The sequence below is a fragment of the Rhinoderma darwinii genome, chromosome 1 (assembly GCF_050947455.1).
Source record: "Rhinoderma darwinii isolate aRhiDar2 chromosome 1, aRhiDar2.hap1, whole genome shotgun sequence".
Classification (NCBI taxonomy): Eukaryota; Metazoa; Chordata; class Amphibia; order Anura; family Rhinodermatidae; genus Rhinoderma; species Rhinoderma darwinii.
The window spans coordinates 61,758,748-61,782,436 of record NC_134687.1 but is presented as its reverse complement, the minus strand read 5'-3'; the positions used below and the strand labels follow the sequence as shown (position 1 = coordinate 61,782,436).

At 41.1% G+C, this 23,689-nt stretch overlaps 1 protein-coding gene across 1 annotated transcript in view; it reads right to left on the bottom strand.

Moving 5' to 3' along the window:
- Positions 1-342: 342 nt before the first annotated feature.
- Positions 343-23,689, bottom strand: part of LOC142760597 (uncharacterized) — a 50,832-nt gene continuing 27,485 nt past the window's right edge. The window contains exons 3-5 of the mRNA XM_075864080.1: positions 11,567-11,804; positions 2,352-2,427; positions 343-1,412 (exon numbers count right to left, since the gene is read on the bottom strand). Of these exons, the coding sequence (XP_075720195.1) occupies positions 665-1,412; positions 2,352-2,427; positions 11,567-11,804 (1,062 nt within the window). The 3' untranslated portion in view covers positions 343-664. The remainder of the gene's footprint in view (positions 1,413-2,351; positions 2,428-11,566; positions 11,805-23,689) is intronic.

Below are 23,689 nucleotides of genomic sequence, written 5' to 3'. Positions count from 1 at the left end.
TACAGCTGTTCTGTATTCTCTATACAAGAGCAGCTGTATCGTTCGCTATTCACGGAATCCGTCAGTCCCGCGGATCTGACTGGTTCAGTGTCAGCGGGTCCTGCGTGTCTCTGGACACAGGATCCACCTGTAATCGATCACATCTAAGTGAACTAAGATTACAGGTGGATCCTGCAGGACTGCTGCTCTGTTATAGAGAATACAGAGCAGCTGCATCTCAAAAAGTAAAACAGATTTAAAAAAAAAAAAAGTTTTATTAAAATTTTAACATTTATAAAGTTGCACCAAACACAATGACCAATCTATTTATTAAAAAATAAATAAATACATTTGCCTTTTAAAGGTTTACATAGCCTTTAAAATCTATTTTAATTCCAGATTGTAATGCAACAAAACAGGAAAAACACAGAGAGGGTGAATAATTTCGCAAGACACTATATATATGTATAAAAATAAATTATATATGTTTAGTAGCAATCAAAGACAAAAATAAATTACTAACTTACATTGTACATTTCTTCCCTATGGCCTAGACTTCCATGCTTGCCTTAGAATAGAGGACATGCTGTAGAGTGCATTGGGAGATCATTGCATTATAAAATATATTCCACATTCCCAAAACATCAACGTGGCAAAAAAAAAAAACTATTTCTAAGCAGAGCCATCAAATCACATCTGCAGTCCCACCCACATTGAGCTGTTCAGAAGTGTAAACAGTAGGGACAACACAGCAGTTGTGCACCATCCATGACGTGATATGTGATATTTTGAAATTTGAATCCTGTTCTTTTAAAGGACTTGAGTCGCTCAATGAAGGCGGTGTTACAGGCACTAAAAATGGGTCAACAATATCATGAGATTGCTCGGTGGATTGCGAAGTAATTTTTAAATCATTGGGCTCTATTTTGATTTTCTCACCACTGTCTGGCACAGACGTAATCGGTTGAGTGTGTTGGGTTGATACCGACTTTTCGGAAAATGATGTACTGGACTCTTCAGGTGCTGTTGGTGGAATTAGTTGGCAGCAGGTAGGACAGCGATCACCAGGTTGTAGAGGGGGGCAAACAGTTGCCATTGTCTCTGTATGCTTCCTTCCTTTTTTAGCCTGAGAACTTGTTGTTGTTATGGTGAACAGTGATGGGACCGCGTTTTCTGATAATTTTTTCTTCCCAGTTTTTGGTTTGTATCTATAGTCATAAGGACCAAAGTGCTTTGAACACAAACGATAAGTGTCATTTTTTTTGGCATCAAAGATCTTATTAACAAATTCTTCAAGATTTTCAAATTCTTGTCCTGTAGCCAATAACCATTTTCGTATGCGGTCTTTATCTTTGGGGAACACATGTAGAATTATACCACTTTCGGTACGTCTACTGGCTCTGGTACAACCCTTCACCACGCAAGACGGCATCCTTTGAAAACCAAAAATTTAAGAATAAAATGCAGCTGTATGCAATTAGGTACCTAATATATATATTTTTATTTGAAATTAAATACTGATTGAATTTTGGTATCTTTCTAGTAAGTATGATAAGACCCTCTTCAAATCACGTTAATGACTAACACTGGAGTAATATGTCTGGAGCACGCCCTCGACGTATAGCTTAGACTATAGGCTGACGTGTCCCAATGTATAGTCAATAGTCCTAAATGTCACCCAAACGCTCTCCACTAAGTACACCTATTGTCCCTTGCAGCATGGACACTGATTTTTTTTCTAGGATACTCTTAGGTGTAACTGGCAGACTGATTGTATAGCTGTATCACTTGTAGTGGCAGGATGGGTACTCATTCAGCTTCTCCTATCATTTTCCTGGTGATCTTCCCGGGGACTGCAGCCATGTATAAGCTCTTCACAAAACGTTACTTATACAGACAGTTGTATCAGGACCTTGTATATAGCAGAATTCCTCAGGGATAAAGCTTGTGGATGATGCAGTGCCCGTGTACTCAATTTTGAGGAAAATGCCCTAAATGAACACATATTGCCAGTTATGTCTGCCTATTCCAAAGGAATCGAGTTCACGTGCACAGCATAATTGAGAAACGCTATGGCCGTGGTAGGACAAGCTGGGGACTCTACATTTGGAATGGACAATATATGGACTGTTATATTTAGAGATTATTAAAACCTGCATTGCACTGTCAGAGCACTTACTGATTATGCTCTGGACGTGTACTTCGACACTTGGCAACCTGGGCAGACCTAATCCTGAAGAAGCAACAGTCTGAAAAATGTATGTGCAGTGAGGTTTTATTAAGTACAGTACATTTAAAACTGATTGCTTAAAGGCAGATTGACAGGGGCATTATATCTTGTGTTACTTCTTTCATGTTCTTAAGACACTTACTTCAAATAGAAAAAAATATTCTTTATGTTTGTATATTCTTTATCTTCCAGTATTTTTATATATTTTTTAAAAAAACCTAAAAAGATGAAAAAAATATATATTTATTAGTTCTGATAATCCAATAAAACAGATCTAGATAGCTCGACATTTGACGAACACTCATTTTGAAAAGTATTTGAAAAATAAGTTGTTCTTATGCCTGATACAATGATCTATGAATTCTGTATATAAAAAAAAATAATAATTTTAAGTAATTGAACGCAGATGTAAACAAAAATTATGTTCATGTATTTAAAGAAAAAAATGATAAAAAACTAATATTTGGAAACATGCTAAGAGCAAATATGGAGAGCAGTCATCTGCAACAGATATCATATAAACAGCTGTCTTCTTATGCATTAGAAAGCCAAGGTAAGTAATCTATCTACATGACATCCTACTGCATTATCTGTTGACATGTAGAAATAGAAAAAAATTCAGCACACACAACCACCCACAAGAAAACGGGATTAGAGCAACTCTGTAGTCGATCCCTATAAACACAAATAAAGAGGTACACATGTAGACTAGACAAGCCAGAACAGGCCGCTGCTGAACTAATACTACACCATGTTTCTTGACATACACTACCGTTCAAAAGTTTGGGGTCACCCAGACAATTTTGTGTTTTCTATGAAAACTCACACTTATATTTATCAAATGAGTTGCAAAATGACTAGAAAATATAGTCAAGACATTGACAAGGTTAGAAATAATGATTTTTATTTGAAATAATAATTTTCTCCTTCAAACTTTGCTTTCGTCAAAGAATGCTCCATTTGCAGCAATTACAGCATTGCAGACCTTTGGCATTCTAGCTGTTAATTTGCTGAGGTAATCGGGAGAAATTTCACCCCATGCTTCCAGAAGCCCCTCCCACAGGTTGGATTGGCTTGGTGGGCACTTCTTGTGTACCATACGGTCAAGCTGCTCCCACAACAGCTCTATGGGGTTGAGATCTGGTGACTGCGCTGGTCACTCCATTACAGATAGAATACCAGCTGCCTGCTTCTTCCCTAAATAGTTCTTGCATAATTTGGAGCTGTGCTTTGGATCATTGTCCTGTTGTAGGATGAAATTGGCTCCAATCAAGCGCTGTCCACAGGGTATGGCGTTGCAAAATGGAGTGATAGCCTTCCTTATTCAAAATCCCTTTTACCTTGTACAAATCTCCCACTTTACCAGCACCAAAGCAACCCCAGACCATCACATTACCTCCACCATGCTTGACAGATGGCGTCAGGCACTCTTCCAGCATCTTTTCAGTTGTTCTGCGTCTCACAAATGTTCTTCTGTGTGATCCAAACACCTCAAACTTCGATTCGTCTGTCCATAACACTTTTTGCCAATCTTCCTCTGTCCAATGTCTGTGTGCTTTTGCCCATATTAATCTTTTCCTTTTATAAGCCAGTCTCAGATATGGCTTTTTCTTTGCCACTCTGCCCTGAGGGCCAGCATCCCGGAGTCGCCTCTTCACTGTAGACGTTGACACTGGCGTTTTGCGGGTACTATTTAATGAAGCTACCAGTTGAGGACCTGTGAGGCATCTATTTCTCAAACTAGAGACTCTAATGTACTTGTCTTGTTGCTCAGTTGTGCAGCGGGGCCTCCCACTTCTCTTTCTACTCTGGTTAGAGCCTGTGTGTGTTGTCCTCTGAAGGCAGTAGTACACATCGTTGTAGGAAATCTTCAGTTTCTTGGCAATTTCTCGCATGGAATAGCCTTAATTTCTAAGAACAAGAATAGACTGTCAAGTTTCACATGAAAGCTCTGTTTTTCTAGCCATTTTGAGAGTTTAATCGAACCCACAAATGTAATGCTCCAGATTCTCAACTAGCTCAAAGGAAGGTCAGTTTTATAGCTCCTCTAAACAGCAAAACTGTTTACAGCGGTGCTAACATAATTGCACAAGGGTTTTCAAGTGTTTCTAATCATCCATTAGCCTTCTAACACAGTTTGCAAACACAATGTACCATTAGAACACTGGAGTGATGGTTGCTGGAAATGGGCCTCTATACACCTATGTAGATATTGCATTAAAAATAGACGTTTGCAGTTAGAATAGTCATTTAGCACATTAACAATGTATAGAGTGTATTTCTGATTAATTTTAATGTTATCTTCATTGAAAAAAAATGCTTTTCTTGCAAAAATAAGGAAATTTCTAAGTGACCCTAAACTTTTGAACGGTAGTGTACATGCCCCAAGTTCAACACTAGATAAACACTAAGCGCTAATTATTAAAGTAGTACTGTCAAAATATATATCCTAAAAATAAACAAGTAGACTATACACATGGCATTAGCTGCCTTCTTGGGCCCCATAAACATGAAGATTTTTAGAACATCTTGCCCAATGCAAAGTGCTACCTGATGGTCTGACAGTGGACTGCGGCCTTATAAAGCTCCTGACATTACTATACATGGACAGTGACATCAGGAGCTTCCCTAGGGCCGTAGTCCCCAGGCAGAGCATCAAATAGCGCTCTTTCCAGACTCCGACCCTGTGTAACCTCCAGACATCACTGTCCATATATAGACAGTGGTCAGGAACTTTACAAGGCCAGAGCTCCTGGGCATATCTCTTCTTGAGGCTCTGCCTGGGGCCTACTGGCCCTGTGGAAGCTCCTGATGTGAAACTTGAAAGGGCTTGTGTCCCCACAGACAGGGCATATCCATAGGATATGCTATAAATGTATGATAGATGCGGGTACCCGCATATATCTCCCAAACTGGGGTACCCCAAACTCACGCATGGTGAGGTGGCCAATATACGCTGCAATCAGGCAGAGCATAGGAGCACAGCTGAGTGGAACATTAGCTAAACTTTCTGCATATCTCGTATAGAATTGAATGGGCATTACAGAAACAGGGTAGCACTCGAGGTCCCTATGGGTCACCCATAAGCATTGATCCAGTATACAAAATAAAGCGTGAGACGTCTGCATATTGCAGTAGTCTTCATATTTTATTTGGCCATCAAACTTACATCACTCGATGCAAGTTTAATGGCTGAAAAAAATACGAAGACCACTGCAATATGCGGACGTCCCACGCTTTCTTTTCTAAACTGATAACACTGCTATAGTCTCACATATAGTACAAGTTTTTTTGCTGGATGTCTCCGTATGGAATAGAGAAGTACACTTTGCTATTTCAACCCTAGAAAAACTCATGTAATGATCGACTAAAATTAAAGAGTCTCTGTCACCACATTATAAGTGGCCTATCTCCTAGATAAGGAGATGGGCGCTATAATGTAGGTGACAGTAATGCTTTTTATTTAAAAAAACGATCTATTTTTACCACTTTATTCGCGGTTTTAGATTTATGCTGATGAGTTGCTTAATGCCCAAGTCGGCATATTTTCACTTTAGACCAAGTGGGCGTTGTACAGGGGAGCGTATGACGCTGACCAATCAGCATCATGCACTCCTCGCCATTCATTTACACAGCGCATAGGGATCCTGTTAGATCCTTATGTGCTGTCTTATACTTACACATTAACAATACTGAAGTGTATAGACAGTGAATAGACATTCCACAGGATGTCTATTCATAATCTCTGCACTTCGTTACTCTGTCTGTGGTAGTTACAGCAGAGGAAGCGTAATCTCGCGAGATTACGCGGTAAATGACAGGTTACAACGAGATCACGCTTCCTCGGCTGTAACTACCATAGAAACAGTATCGAAGTGCAGAGATTGTGAATAGACATTCTGTGGAATGTCTATTCACTGTCTAAACACTTCAGAGTGACAGAGACTCTTTAAACCCCACATGGCTTACACCTTCTGTATAAAGGGCAATATATGACAAAAAAAGGGCATTTGAAAAATCTGAAGGTACAGCTGTAGCCTTTGTAAATTACAAAGAGCTTAATAACATATGCAAAAAAGTAATAAAATCAACAAAAATACAAAATGAAAGGCAGGTGGCCAAGGTTAGTAAAACAAAATCCCCAAAAATTCTTCAACTATATACAATGAAAAAAAGCAATAGTCTGAACATGTAGGACCCCTAAATAGTGGTAATGGGGAGTTGGTCAAAAGGGGATCAGGAGAAGGCCGAGTTACTAAATGGGTTCTTTAGCACTGTATATATGACAGAAGAAAGAGCAGCTGATGTAGCTGGTGCTAGTGCTGTTAATACATCTATTAATATAGTTAATTGGCTGAATGTAGATATGGTCCAAGCTAAATTTAATTAAAAAAATGTGCACAAGGCTCCAGGACCAGATGGGTTACACCCTAGAATTCTTAAAGTTCAGTTATTTCTTTCCCCCTTTTCATAATATTCAGAGATTCTCTAGTAACTGGTATAGTGCCAAAGGACTGGCGCAGGGCAAATGTGGTGCCTATTTTCAAAAAGGGCTCTAGGTCTTCCCCGAGAAATTATAGACCAGTAAGCTTAACATCCACAGTGGGGAAAATGTTTGAGGGACTATACATAGGATTATGTGACAAAAAATATTATTATAAGTGACTCCTGGCACGGTTTTACTAAGGACAGAAGTTGTCAAACTAACCTGATATGTTTTCACGAAGTGGTGAGCAGAAGCCTAGACAGAGGGGCCGCTGTGGATTTAGTGTTTTTGGACTTTGCAAAGGCATTTGACACTGTCCCTCATAGATGTTTAATGAGTAAATCAAGGACTATAGGTTTAGAAAGTATAGTTTGTAATTGGATTGAAAATTTACTCAAGGACCGTATCCAGAGAGTTGTGGTCAGTTATTCCTACTCTGAAAGGTCCCCAGTTATAAGTGGTGTACCCCAGGGTTCAGTGCTGGGACCACTATTATTCAATTTATTTATGAATGATATAGAGGATGGGATTAATAGCACTATTTCTATTTTTGCAGATGACACCAAGCTATGTAATATAGTTCAGACTATGGAAGATGTTTGTGAATTGCAAGCGGATTGGGCATCCACTTGTCAAATGAAGTTTAATGTAGATAAATGTAAAGTTATGCACCTGGGTACGAACAACCTGCATGCATCATATGTCCTAGGGGGAGCTACACTGGGGGAGTCACTTGTTGAGAAGGATCTGGGTGTACTTGTAAATCATAAACTCAATAACAGCATGCAGTGTCAATCAGCTGCTTCAAAGGCCAGCAAGATATTGTTGTGTATTAAAAGAGGCATGGACTCGTGGGACAGGGATATATTATTACCACTTTACAAAGCATTAGTGAGGCCTCATCTAGAATATGCAGTTCAGTTCTGGTCTCCAGTTCATAGAAAGTATGCCCTGGAGTTGGAAGAAATACAAAGAAAAGCAACAAAGCTAATAAGGGGCATGGAGAATCTAAGTTATGAGGAAAGATTGACAGAATTAAACCTATTTAGCCTTGAAAAGAGACGACTAAGGGGGGGGGGGGCATGATTAATTTATTTAAATATATGAATGGCCCATACAAGAAATATGGGGAAAACCTGTTCCATGTAAAACCCCCTCAAAAGACAAGAGGGCACTCCCTCCGTCTGGTGAAAAAAAAAGGTTCAACCTTCAGAGACGACAAGCCTTCTTTACTGTAAGAACTGTGAATCTATGAAATAGTCTACCGCAGGAGCTGGTCACAGCAGGGACAGTAGAAGGCTTTAAAAAAGGCTTAGATAATTCCCGAGAACTAAAAAAATTTAGCTCCTATGTCAATGTGTAGAAATTTAGTTTTATCCCATCCCTTGGTTGAACTTGCTAGACATACTAACTATGTAACTATATAACACTAAAAGAAGCTCAAGTAAATTGGGGGAGTGTATGTCCTTCTTTATGGCGAAGACAGAAATATATTAAGTTGTATCTCTGTAAATTACTGTGTCCTGAAATCGAAACTATTTGCATGAAAATGTGAATGAACAACCATAAACCAGACACTACGTTTACAGCTGCGTCCACCTTTACTTTCTCTCTAAGGCCTATTTCACATCACATTTTTCCTCTATGTTTAGCATGTACGCTAGGAAAGCTCCCGACGTACACACTAAGGCTGAGTTCACAGAGGGCGGATATGGTGCGTAGCACACAGCGTATCCGGACTGCAGGGAATTCTGGGCTAAAAATCTGCACCAAACTGTGGTGCAGTTTTTCGCCTGGAATGTACGCTGCGATAAACTGCAGAATTTAGCCAGCCTCATGGGATGACGTTTCAACCCTCGAGACCGCTGCAGCCGTCGATTTGCTGCAGCAGCGATAACATGGGATAAATAGTCAACCCAGGAGGCCCGCCCTGGAGGAAGAAACACAGACTTCTGGGTAATTATAAGATTTTTTTTTACTAAACTGCGTTTTTTGTGGCAGAATCGCTGCGAATTCGCTGCAAAAAACGCAACTGCTATTTTTTGCGGGTGTTACCTCCCCATTGAATTCAAAACCTGCAACAAATAAGCTGTGTCTACGCAAATACAATTGACATGCTGCGGAGTAAAATTCTGCACCGCATGTCAATTTCTGAGCAGTATTTCCCCTCAGTATTTACGCAACGTGTGGATGAGATTTGTTCTATCTCACCCACTTTGCTGCTACTGTATTATGCTGCGGAATTAGTTGCGGAAAATCGCAATTTGCAACTTTTTACGGCGCCGTGCCACTTTTGTGGAAAGGGACGTGGCCTCATAAAAGGGGCCAGCGTCCCGACAAATTCATTATAATTTATGCCAGAAAACTGAAATGCCAGTCTTAGAAAATCTGCCCCTATTACCATATTTTTAGGTGAGAGGCTTATGACTATGTAAGATTATTGATAAAATAGATTATATGCACTTTATATATACGAACATCAAATACACATATCTAATATAAAATTATTTTAATTTCCTGGAAAATTATGTTTTGGGAGACAGCATTTCCAAGGAGATAAATATTATCGGTATTTTAAAGAAAAACTTTCACAGTGTCACAGCAAGAGCTGGAAAGAGGAGAGCGCGCTTACACTCACGCTTCAGCTCACGGCAGACAAGGACAAGACTGTGCGATCTCTCACGAGAGATCGCACAGTCTTGTCCTTGGCTGCCGAGAGCTGAAGACTAAGGCTGGGTTCACACGAGCATGTTCGGTCCGTAAAGGACGGAACGTATTTCGGCCGCAAGTCCCGGACCGAACACACTGCAGGGAGCCGGGCTCCTAGTATCATAGTTATGTACGACGCTAGGAGTCGCTGCGGGACAACTGTCCCATACTGTAATCATGTTTTCAGTACGGGACAGTAGTTCCACGGAGAGACAGGGACTCCTAGCGTCACACGACCCCTTGCCTAAACACACCCCATTGACCGTTCAGGGGGTTATTCAAATATCGGGCACCAAATATAACGGCACCGATATCTAGATAACGGAGGAGGGTAGGAAAAAAATGTAAAGTTTGTGCAGCCCTGCCCATTACATGCTGCACATGTATGGGCAAGGTGAAAGTTTTTTTTAAAATGTAACTGGGGCAAGAAAATAAATATGCAAACTAAACTGGATTTATAAATTATGCAAAAACAGAAACAGAATAAACGAAGTTTTCACACTGCGGTCAAAACGTGTTTGCAGCATAATGGTGCAGTTGTGTCCCGAATCACGTCAAAAACGCATTTTGACCACGACGTGTGAACCCAGCCTTACAAGCATTTTACCATTTGTTTTAGGGTGAATTTAGATGTTGCTCTTGAGGTGCATGCAGTTTTCAGATATGATTTTTAATGCTTTCCATTTTTCCGCACCTCAACCACAATGTCTGAATACACCCTTAGGCATCATTTACATGACCGTGATCTACGTCCGTGCGACGCGCGTGCTTTTCACGCGGGTCGCACGGACCTATACAAATCTATGGGCCAGTGCAGACAGTCCGTGAGTTTTGCGCAGCGTGAGTCCGCTGCGTAAAACTCACGACATGTTCTATATTTCCCCGTTTTTCGCGCATCACGCACCCATTGAAGTCAATGGGTGCGTGAAAACCACGCAGGTCGCACGGAAGCACTTCCATGCGAACTGCGTGGTTCGCGCAACAGCTGTCATTCTCTGAATGTAAACAGAAAAGCACCACGTGCTTTTCTGTTTACAAACATCCAAACGGAGTGTCAAAATGATGGCATCTGCGAGAAAATCTCGCAGCCGCGCATCAAACACTGATGACACACGCAGCTGTTAAGTGCCTTTTGCGCACGCAAAACGCCACGTTTTTTGCGTGCGCAAAACGCACACGCTCGTGTAAATCAGGCCTTAGGCCGGGTTCCCATGTGACATAAATGCTCTGAATTTCCGCAACAGAATTCTGTGCAGAACTACAGCAGCATTTATTTACAGTAGCGGAAAAGTGAATGACATGTTGAAAATCTTATGCCCTTGCTGTGAAAATAAACAGCAGCGAAAACGTTAATAAATTGACCTGTGGCGCAGATTTTAAATCCGCAGCATGTCAATTTATGCTACATTTTCGTTGGTTTTCTGTTGCAATTTTTCCCAACTGAATTCAATGGGGATGTAAAACCTGCAACAAATAGGCAATTGTTGCGGCGAAATTGCAGGGATTCTGCTGCAAAAATCGCAACACACAAAAAATAAATGTATACTTACCCAGAACTCCCTGCTTCTTCCTCCAGTCCGGCCTCCTGGGTTGATGTTTCAGTCCATGTGACCGCTGAAGCCAATCACAGGCTGCAGCGTCACATGGCCTGCAATGTCATCCAGGGAGGCCGGACCAGACGGCAAAGGAGGGATGCGTCACCATGCCAACGACTGGGGTAAGTATGAAAGTTTTTTTTGTTTTTTTTTCTACCTTTTCGAGTGGACTCTGGAAAGTCCACTCGAAAAGCTGCAGTTTTTTGGACTAAATGTGCTGCGGTTTCCAGGTCGGATACGCTAGGTAGTTTTACGCAGCGTATCCGACTTGTGGCCTTAGAATTGGTTCTCATGTAGCATAAACACTGTGAAATTTACGCAACAGAATTCTGAAAGTGAATGAGACTTTGCAAATCACAGGCCCATACTGTGGAAATAAATCGCAGAAAAGTCATGCAGAAATGTTTTTCATGTCATCACTGACAACACAGAAATTGTGCTAAAGCAGCTGAGATCCACAATGGAGGCCGAGGAAAGTATGAAGAACATAGACCCGGAGAGTAGAGCAGTGCTGAAAAGGAAAGTGGATGAAAAGATCAGACAGAGAGACACAAGAATCTAATTTACCAGCGTCCCAGCAGCAGTGAATTGTGCTTGCAGAGTCAGGCAGGAAGGCTGTGAGTGCACAGAGCACACATAAAAAGAGACACCCCCACTTCCTGCAGTCCATGAGAGCACACATCAGAAGAGACACCCCCACTTCCTGCAGTCCGTCTCCTCTATTCTGTACTAGAGATGGATTTTGCATGAAGACAGGGGGTGGTGAACTGCAGATTGGCAGTAGGGAGACACCTAGTGGTGGTAACTTTATACATAGTTTACATGGATAAAATGAAAAACATGTTAAGGCTGGGTTCACACGACCTATTTTCAGACGTAAACGAGGCGTATTATGCCTCGTTTTACGTCTGAAAATAGGGCTACAATACGTCGGCAAACATCTGCCCATTCATTTGAATGGTTTTGCCGACGTACTGTGCAGACAACCTGTCATTTACGCGTCGTCGTTTGAAAGCTGTCAAACGATGACGCGTAAAAATACAGCCTCGTCAAAAGAAGTGCAGGACACTTCTTTCAGATGTAATTTGAGCCGTTCTTCATTGAACTCAATGAAGCTCAGCTCAAAATTTACGGCGGTCTGCGAAGCCTCACAAAATGCGAGGAGCATTTACGTCTGAAACGAGGCAGATGTTTTCTCCTGAAAACAGTCTGTCTTTTCAGACGTAAATGCCTGCTATCGTGTGCACATACCCTAAGGCTGGGTTCACACAACCTATTTTCAGGCGTAAACGAGGCGTATTATGCCTCGTTTTACGCCTGAAAATAGTGCTACAATACGTCGGCAAACATCTGCCCATTCATTTGAATGGGTTTGCCGACGTATTGTGCAGACGACCTGTAATTTACACGTCGTCGTTTGACAGCTGTCAAACGACGACGCGTAAATTGACTGCCTCGGCAAAGAAGTGCAGGGCACTTCTTTGCCACGTAATTTGAGCTGTTCTTCATTGAACTCAATGAAGCACAGCTCAAGATTTACGAGCGTCACAGACGCCTCGTAAATTACGAGGAGGAGCATTTACGTGTGAAACGAGGCAGCTGTAAACAGTCTGTCTTTTCACACGTAAATGCCTCTCAGCGTGTGAACATACCCTCACAGTAAGTACACTGGAATGTTGATAGATGTCAGTTATAGTATTAAATAGTTATTGTCCATACATAAGCAACTTTAAAGATTATTTTCATTAAAAAAAATTCATAACCAGCTCTTGGTTTATGCAGCTGCTGCTGGATGGTTACGGCCAACAAATAAAACCTGTGTAGTCTGATCCTGCAGTCATGTATTACTCCCTTGCCTTTACTTCTTGATAACCTTTTCCGTTTTATTCACAAAACACAGAATTGATATATTCCTCAGGACAGGGGTGGGATTTACATTTTTTAACAACAGGTTCCCAACTTTGCGTGCGAGATGCCCATGTAGGGTGCCACAGAAAATGACCCTATAATCAACAGTTTCAATATTTCAAAGATACTATTAAGTAATCTGGAATCTCAATAGATATTTATGTACATAACAGTAATATCCTATCCAATTTCCAAACTTGTGTGCCCCCCACTTAGAATTTAAAAAAATCACTTGCCACACTATATATAATATAATAACATGTACCTATCTGCACTCACACCACATTGCACTAATCCAAAACGTACAGACCTATATGCACAAAAAAGGTTTAGTGTTAACTGTACAGACAGAGTATCAGATCCAAGCCTAACACATATACACAGCACCAGAACTAAGCCAGTACATAAAGTATATAAATACAGCACCAGAACTACGATCAATACATATATACAGCACCAGAACTAAGATCACTACATATGTACAGCACCAGAACTAAGATCAATACATATATACAGCACCAGAACTAAGATTACTACATATATACACCACCAAAACTAAGCTCAGTAGATAAAGTATATAAATACAGCACCAGAACTAATATCAATACATATATACAGCACTAGAACCAAGCTCAGTACATAAATACAGCACCAGAACTAAGCTCAGTACATAAATACAGCACCAGAACAAAGCTCAGTACATTAATACAGCTCCAGAACTAAGCATAGTACATACATACAGCACTAGAAACAAGGTCAGTACATAAATACAGCAGCAAAACCAAGCTCAGTACATATATACAACATAAGATCCAATCTCAGTACATAAATACAGATCCAGAACCAAGATCAGTACATAAATACAGCATCAGAACCAAGCTCAGTAGATAAATGCAGCACCAGAACAAAGCTCAGTACATATATACAGCACCAGAACAAAGCTCAGTACATTTATACAGTACCAGAACAAAGCTCTGTACATATATACAGTATCAGAACAAAGCTCAGTACATATATACAGCACTAGAACCATGCTCAGTACATAAAAACTGCAACAAAACCAAGCTTAGTACATATATACAACATAAGATCCAAGCTCAGTACATAAGTACAACACCAGAACAAAGCTCAGTACATACGGTGAATATAACAATTCTACACACCCCTGTTAAAATGACAGGTTTTTGTTATGTCAAAAATTTGTACAAGATGAATCTTTTTGGAAGTTTTTCCACATTTAATGTGACCCATAAACTGTACAATTCCATTGAAAAACAAACTGAAATAATTTAGATGGGAAGAATAAAAATAACAAAACTACAATAATGTGGTTGCATAAGTGTGAACACCCTCTTATAATTGGGGATATGGTTGTGCTCAGAATTAGCCAATCACATTTGAACTCATGTTAAATAGTAGTCCGCACACAGCTGTCATTATTTAAAGTGATTCTGAGAAACCCCATATAAAATTCAGCTGTTCTATTAGGATTTTCCTGACATTTTATTTGTTGCATGTGACAGCAAAAGCCATGGTTCGTATAGAGCTTACAACACATCAAAGGGATATGATTGTTGAAAGGCATCAGTCAGGAGAAGGGTACCAAAGAATTTCCAAGGCATTTGATATACCATGGAACACAGTGAAGATGGTCATCAAGAAGTGGATTACATTTGGCACACTACAGTGACATTACCAATAACTGGACGTCCCTCAACACTTGATGAAAAGACAAGATGAAAATTGGTCCGGGAGGCTAGCAAGAGGCCTACAGCAACAATAAAGGAGCTGCAGAACTTTCTGGAAGGTACTTGTGCAGTGCATGTGACAACAATCTCCCATAGTCTTCATATGTCTAGGATGTGGGGTTGGGTGGCACGACGGAAGGCTTTTCTAACAAAGAAAAACATCCAAGCCTGGTTATGTTTTACTAAGACCTGCATTAAGTCTGCCAAAAGCATGTGGGAAAACGTGTTATGGTCTGATGAGACTGAGGTTGAACTATTTGGGCATAATTCCGAAAGGTATGTTTGGTGCAAAGCCAACACTGCACATCACCAAAAGAACACCATACCCACAGTGTAGCATGGTGGAGGCAGCATTATGCTTTGGGGCTGGTTTTCTGCAGCTTGAACTGGGTCTTTAGTTAAGGTGGAGGGAATAATGAACAGTTCCAAATATCAGTCAATATTGGCACAAAACCTGCAGGCCTCTGCTAAAAAGCTGAAGATGAAGAGGAATTTCACCTTTCAGCACGACAACGACCCAAAGCATACCTCCAAATCAACAAAAGAATGGCTTTACCAGAAGAAGATCAAAGTTTTGGAATGGCCCAACCAGAGCCCGAACCTGAATCCCAATGAAAATCCATAGGGTGACCTGAAGAGGGCTGTACACAAGAGATGCCCTCGCAATCTGACAGATTTGGAGCGCTTTTGCAAGGAAGTGTGGGCAACAATTGCCAAGTCATGATGTGCCATTCTGATAGACTTCTAAAAAGACTGAATGCTGTCATAAAGTCAAAGAGTAATTCAACAAAGTATTAGCTTAAGGGCGTGCATATTTATGCAACCACGTTATTTTTGTTCTTTATTTTTATTTTTCCACCCTAAAAGATTTCTGTTTGTTTTTTAATACAATTGCACAGATAATAGGTGTCATTAAAGGTGGAAAAAGTTCTGAAATTATTCATCTTGGACTGATTTTGTAACTTGCCAAATACTGGCATTTTAACAGGGTTGTGTAGACTTTTTATATCCATTGTATTTACAGTACCAGAACCAGGCTCACTACATATTTACAGTACCAAAACTAAGCTCAGTACATATATACAGCACCAGAATTAAGCGCAGTACATAAATACTACACCAGAATCAGGCTTAGAAAATATACACAGCACCAGAACCAAGCTCAGTACATAAATACAGCACCAAAACCAGGCTCAGTGTAACGTCCACTGGGTTGTGGACTCTCTGGACTACTCCACAGATGAAAGTAGCAACTGGCAGCAAATAACAGGCCACAGGCAGGTAACAGGTAGCTGGATACAGGCAGGTAACTGGTAGCTGGATACGGGGAGGTAATTGGTAGCTGGATAGAGACAGGTGCCGGATTGCTGGACACAGGCATGTTCTGGATTACTGAAAGCACACACAGGATACAGGATACTGAAAGGTAATGGACGCAGGATACAGAATACCAACAGGTAACAGACACAGGATACCAACAGGTAGCAGACACAGGATACATGATACCAACTGGTAACAGACTGATATGGAACCTTCGCAGAATAACACAAGGTTTCTTGAACTTTGCTTCAGCACTGGTGCAGAGGGCAAGCTCACTTATAAAGCACAAGGTGTGTAGGGATAGGCTGGGGACAGCATCAGAACCAAGCTCATTACATAAATACAGCATCAGAACCAAGCTCCGTATATAAATACAGCACCAGAACAAAGCTCAGTACATAAATACAGCAACAGAACCAAGTTCAGAACATAAATACAGCACCAGAACCAAGCTCAGTACATATACACAGCACCAGAAGCAAGCTCAGTACATACATACAGCACCAGAACAAAGCTCAGTACATAAATACAGCACCAGAACAAAGCTCATTACATAAATACAGCACCAGAATCAACATCAGTACATGAATACAGCCCCAGAGCCAAGGTAAGTACATAAATACAGCTCCAGAACCAAGCTCAGTACATATATATAGCACCAGACCCAAGGTCAGTACATATATACAGCATCAGAACCAAGCTCAACACATATATACAGCACCAAAACCAAGCTTAACTCCTTCCCACATATAGGCGTAACTGAATGCCCATTTTAACCATGCCTTGACGCAAATGGGCATACAGATACGCCCTGAGGCTGAAGTGGGCACAGGAGCTGGCCCGCACCATCCGCAGTGGGTGCCTGCTGTAATTTACAATTATCACTCATCGCCGCTTAACTCCTTCAATGCCGCGGTGAATAGCGTCTGCCGCATTTAAGTGGTTGACACAGAGGGAGGGAGCTCCCTCTGAACCCCATCGGCTCCCACTGTGTGACCGCGGAGTGCCAATAGTTGCTATGGCAACCAGAAAGCCTAACAATGGCCTCCTAGTCGGCCATGTACGGAAGCCTATTAGGTTCAGCCAGGACCTAATAGACTGGCTGTCAGTTGAAAAATAACAGTTACAATATGGTTCAGAATATCAGGCATCTAAGTCCTCAAGTGAGTGTGAAAATAAACTAAAAAAAAAAATGTTTTAGGGTGTGTTCACATCAATGTCAGGGTTCCGTCCATAGGTTTGGTCAGATCTTTCCATCGGAGGAACCCATGAACGGAAAGGCAAATGGAAACCATATCGTAGTTTGCATTACCATTGATTGCAATGGTAATGCTTCCGTTGCAAATGGTTTCCGTTTGTCTCCGTTCCGCAATGTCCGCAGCCGACTGCGCTATTGTTTCTGCCCAAAAAATGGAAACCTTGCAAAACGGAGATAAATGGAAACCATTTGCAATGGAGGCATTACCATTGCAATCACTGATAATGCAAACGGAAGCTATGGTTTCCGTTTGCCTTTATGTTCAGGTGTTCCACCGATGGAAAGGTCTAGCGGAACCCATGAACGGAAGGGTGACGCTCATGTGAACTGGCCCATAGAAAATGAAATAAAAGTTTTAAGTATTAAAAACAAGAATGTCCCTGTTTCTGTAATCAAGTGCTTCATAATTAGAAAAACTATACATAATAGGGATTGCCGCATTCGAAACGGCCTGAACGATAAAAATATCATGTTATTTATCCCCCAATGTGAACACTGTAAAAAAAAATGGCAGAATTATCTCAAAATAAAAAGTGATCAAAAAGTTGCAAGTACCAAAAAATTGTACCAAAAAAACTATCGTTTGTCACACAAATAAGCCATCAGACTGCTCCGTCCGACAAACAAATTAAAACGTTTTGGCTCTCAGAATAGGGTGACACCAAAACATTATTTTATTTAGAAAAAAGTGTTTTTACTGTGTAAAAGTAGTAAAACATTTCAAAATTATATAAATTTGGTATTGCCATAATCATATCGAACCGCAGAATAAAGTAAGCATGTTGTTTATACTGCACAGTGAACTCTGTAAAAAAAAAGTACCAGAATTTCAGTTTTTTTTATCTCCGCACCTACCCCAAATTGATACTAATAAAAACTACAGCTCATTCCATAAAAATGAAACCCTCACACAGCTCCGTCAATGGAAAAATAAAAAGTTATGACTCTCGGAACGCAATGATGCAAAACAACGGCCCAGACTAATTTATATGTCCAGCAGGTATTCACCTAAAACCCCACGTCATCATTTGTTAGGCCCCACAGGTGAACCCCGCAGATCAAGCGGAGACGATTACATTTTAGGGTGTTGTGAAGAATGGCACTTGTGAAGAACTCAAAGATTAGGCAATACTGGAGTGCGGATATTTTGTACAATACCACGGACACCTTTTATATGTGCGACACTTGCCCCCAAAAAACTTGCCTGTGCATAAAGTTTTGGTTCAAGGCCTACGTCAATATCCATGTATAATTTTTGTTATTTATTTACCCCATTATTATACAATCTTATTATGCGCTGATATACTCCATTAAGCTTACATACATATGCCTCCACATTATAAACTGAAATACCAGTAAAACCCTAAACAAAACTACCACAACGCAAAATCCGCTCTCCAAAAGGCGGTCCTTCCAAGCAGGGCCGTCCTTTAGGGTGTGCGAACTGTGCCATCGCACAGAGCGCATCACTGCAGCAGGTGGAAATGGGCGCTGCGCTGGCTCCTTTCCCCTGCTTGTGAAGCGCCCGGGCCTGGCGACTCTGCTACGGCCTTTCCCGCTGGGCCCTCATTCTCTGCTCAATGTGTAAAGGATCTGCCAGGCACAGCTTCGGGGTTAACGCCCATAGATAATCAGTCTGCACCTGCTTCTATGTCTGTGAGACTGACTCCATCTTCCACCACTCAGGGTGGCAGGCTTAGGAGTGGGAGAACCTATCACAGCCTGGTCAGACGGAGCTAGCTCCCGCCCTCTGTCTATTTATACCTGCCTTTCCTGTTCCTCCTTTGCTTGTGATTCTTCTCGTTTGGTTTCCTGGCCCTGCTGCAGCTTCTTGTACTATTGTCCTTGCTTCATATTGACCCCGGCTTGCTGACTACTCTCCTGCTCTGCGTTTGGTACCTCGTAGACTCCTGGTTTGACTCGGCTTGTTTACTACTCTTCTGCTCTGCGTTTGGCACCTCGTACTCTCCTGGTTTGACTCGGCTTGTTCACTTCTCTTGTTGCTCACGGTGTTGCCGTGGGCAACTGCCCCTTTCTCCCCCTAGCTCTGTGTACCCTTGTCTGTTTGTCTGTCGTGCACTTATTGAGCGTAGGGACCGTCGCCCAGTTGTACCCTGTCGCCTAGGGCGGGTCATTGCAAGTAGGCAGGGACTGAGTGGCGGGTAGATTAGGGCTCACTTGTCTGTCTCCCCACCCCCGTCATTACACAATGGCGTAACTAACACTGTAGCAGCCATAGCGGCTGATAGTGGCTGCTAGCTGCAACACCGGGCATGAGGGCGCACTATTTACAAAGGGAAGGTGGGGGGGCTATATGGCACTGTATACAAGGGGAGGTGGCGGATTGTATGACACTATCTACAAAAGGGAACTTGAACTTGATGGACATGTGTCTTTTTTCAGCCGTACTAACTATGTAACTATGTAAGGTGAGGCTGTGTGGCACTATCTACAAAGGGGAGGTTGGGGGCTGTATGGCACTATCTACGAAGGGGAGGTGGGGGGCTGTATGGCACTGTTTACAAGGGGAAGGTGGGGGGCTGTGTGGCACAATCTACAAAGGGCAGTTGGGGGGCACTGTTTACAATGGGGAGGTGGGCTGTATGTCAGAATCTACAGGGGGGACTGTATGGAACAATCTACAGTGGCCACTATCTACAAGGAGGGGCTGTGTGTGGCACCCAGGGGAGGGGAGGGGGGACATAATACTCTGTGGGGGCCACTGAGAGGACATTATATTGTGTAGAGGCACTACAGGGGGCAGTATACAGTGCGTGGCACTTAGGGGACATTATACTGTGTGGGGGCACTAAAGGGGGCATTATACTGTGCGGGGTACTATAAGGGGCACTATACTGCGTGGGGCACTAAAAAGGGCATTATACTGTGGGGGGCATTATACTTTTTTATGGGGCGTTTTGTTATGATGAGGTGGGGTGCTGAAAACAAAATTTTGCACGGGGGGCCATCTATCCTAAGGCCGGCCCGGCTTCCGAGCCTGGCAGTGGGCCCAAACAGCAGTTTATGACCACATATGGAGTACTACTGTACTCCATGGGACCCACTTATAAATTTATCGGGTGTGTGTCTCCAGGTGTACAAGCTGGTTGCAACATATTGGGCACTGAAATAGCATATCTGTGGAAAAATGGAAATTTTCAACCTGCAATATCCATTGTGTACTCATTTCTGCAAAACACGTGTGGGGCCAAAATGCTCACTACACCTCATGATAAATTCCTTAAAAGGGTTTAGTTTCCCAAATGGGGTTATTTCTCTTGGGTTTTCACTGTGCTGGTACCTCAGCTCAATGCAACATGGCGTCAAAAAACACATTTATAAAATCTTAACACCAAATTACGCTCTTTCCCTTTAGAGCCTTGCCGTGTGTCCAAACAGCAGTTTACATCCACATATGGGATATTTCCTTACTCAGGAAAGACTGTGTAACAAATTTTGAGGTGTCTTTTCTCCTGTATTCCTTGTAAAAATGAAAACGACATATTATTGTAAAAAAAAATATTTTTCATTTGCACGGCCCAATTCTAATAAAATCTATAAAACACTTGAGCGGTCAAAATGTTCACTACACCCCTAATCTAATTTGTTGAGGGATTTAGTCTCCAAAATTGGACCACACATGGGGAATTTCTACTGTACTGGTACTTCAGGGGCACTGAAAATGCGACATGACCCCCAGAAACCAATTCAGCCAAATCTGCGTTGCACAAGCCAAATGGCGCTCGTTGCCTTATGAGCCCAGCCCTGTGCCCAAACAACAGTTTATGACCACATATGCGTATTTGTTGAAAAATACTCTTCAAATATTGGGGTGCTTTTTTCCTATAGTCCTTGTGAAAATATTTTTTTTTGGCTAAAGTGACATAATATTGGCAACAATTTATTTTTCCCATTTTTACAGTCCATTCCTAATAAATTTCCTGAAACACTTGTGGGGTTAAAATGCTCACTTACACCCCAGATGGATTCCTTAAGGAGTTTAGTTTCCTAAACGGGGATCACTTTTTGTTGGGGTTTCCACCGTACTGGTACCTCAGAGGCTTTGCAAATGCAACATGGCATCAGAAAACCATTCCAGCAATATCTGGGCTCCAAAAGCTAAAAGGTTCTCCTTCTCTTCTGAGAGCTGCCATGTGCCCAAACTGTAGAGTATGACCACATAGGAGGGATTGTTATGCTCATGAGAAATTGCCTATACATTTTTGGGGTGGTTTTTCTCCTGAACTCCTTGTAAAAATTTTGAGCTAAGACTACGTATTATTGGAAAAAAAATATTTTACATTTTCACAGCCAAATTCTAAGAAATTATATGAAAAACCTGTGGGGTCAAAATGCTCACTACACCCCTAGATACATTCCTTGAGTGTTGTAGTTTCCAAAATGTGGTATTTCTTGCGGTGTATCTAATGTTTTTGCACCTCAAGGTCTTTACAAACATGAATTGATGCCTGTAAAACATCCTAATAAAAATTATGCCCCAAAATCCACTAGGTGCTCCCACTTTTCTGAGGCCTGTGTTTGAATCTAGTGACACACTAGGGCCACATGTTGGATATTTTGGAAATCTGAAGAGTCTGTGTAATAAATGTTGAGTTGTGTTTTTCTGTTAACACCTGCTGTTACTGAAATAAATGTATTAAATTGAAAATCTGCCAGAAAAAAATGAAATTTGTAAATTTTACCGTAATACATTAATTAGCACCTATAATACCTTTTGGCCATTAATATATTTTGCAAGACATAATGCAAAACAACAGTAAACCAATATATGTCTTAAACACATCATAAATATACTTTATTAATCCATAACTATGGACATCCCCCCAAAAAGACAACAAATATACCGTACATACAAAAATGAAAACCTGATTAGAAATTGTTCCTCTAAGACCATCAGCTTTGCGTCAGCATTACCATATAAAGTATAGCGATAGTATAATCTACAGCAGGCTTAAATTGTTCCTGGGAAAGCGTATAGTGAAAGACAGACCCAAATCCCCATGTGAAAACCCACAACCTACACAGTGGTAAGTCTATAGTAATATATAAGAGGTCACAAAGAAAATCATAATCCTAGTGGTTCAAGTATCTGAGGCTGGCAATGATGACTGCTAACGGACTCAAAGGATGAACACCTCGACGCGCGTTATGCTACTCCTGTATGATGGCGACCAATGGCGCATAGCGGTTGACATGGCAGACCAGACCCACGTGTGCCTTTCACGGCATGAGTGAGAGTGGAAACAGGGGAGATTTCTCCATCATGTGCACTTCCGCCCAAACTCTGACAGCTTCCGGCATATCACATTAAACCGTCTGCCAAGCACATGCGCATATCACTGAAATAAACGGAGATTGTATCTGCACAAATTCAGAGAACGCCGAATCATATCATAAAACTAAGGTACTTAGGGGGGACTTTTTGTAGCAGCCATTGAGCCAGAACACATCCATCACTCCACAATTACATACATATGAATCCAACACTCATACTAGACCTGTGCATGGTTATAAACAGAAATTCTCATAGTATATAACATACAGTCATACTACGATCCAAAGTACATAATAAAAATAAATACATAAAGTAATTTAATCATACAGAAATATGGATATACATATATATCGGGTCGAGGACCATACGAAGAAGACCATCACACGTGGTGGAAATTCCCCGCTTGGGCCCCATCCCAAATTTGACAAATATACATGAAAAAGAAAAAGAATATGTATCGGGTCCAGGACCATAAAAGGAATACCATGAACCGTGCCCCACACAGATGATGGGAGTCCCCACATGGGCCCCAACCCAAAATCTATTAACATAGTATTGGCTGAGAGATATCCCGAGGGGTAAAAAAAAAAATATAAATATATATATATAAGGTGACCCATTAAATACAGTGAAAAACGTATTATTATATTCTAGAAATGATAAAATATATATGAAAATGTGAAATAAATGGCGTGGGAGCATGCGGCTGCCACACCGATCTAGAAGGCAACAGGCAAATATACACCAGTATATATATATATATATATATATATATATATATATATATATATATATATATATAGCATGTATGTGATAACCAGTGATGAACCATATTCAATTTGCTGATATTCCCAAATTCTAAATTATAGTGATATAATTATTTTCCCAAAACGATTACCCAACCCCATACGTAAAACATAATTCTATCATTAAAATAAACATATCCACAAAAAATTTAATCCTGCGTTCAAGCTGCTATGGATCCTCCTTCAATCACACAGTTCCGTTCGGTTTCTCGAATGTGGTATAGATCATGTGCGTACACACTAATAATGAACAAAGGGGACGTGGTCTTAAGAATTATTTCGGTGGAGAAAATCGATATCAGGAACATCGACAAAAGGAAAATGGTCAATACCGATATGAAAATCAGGCCAGTG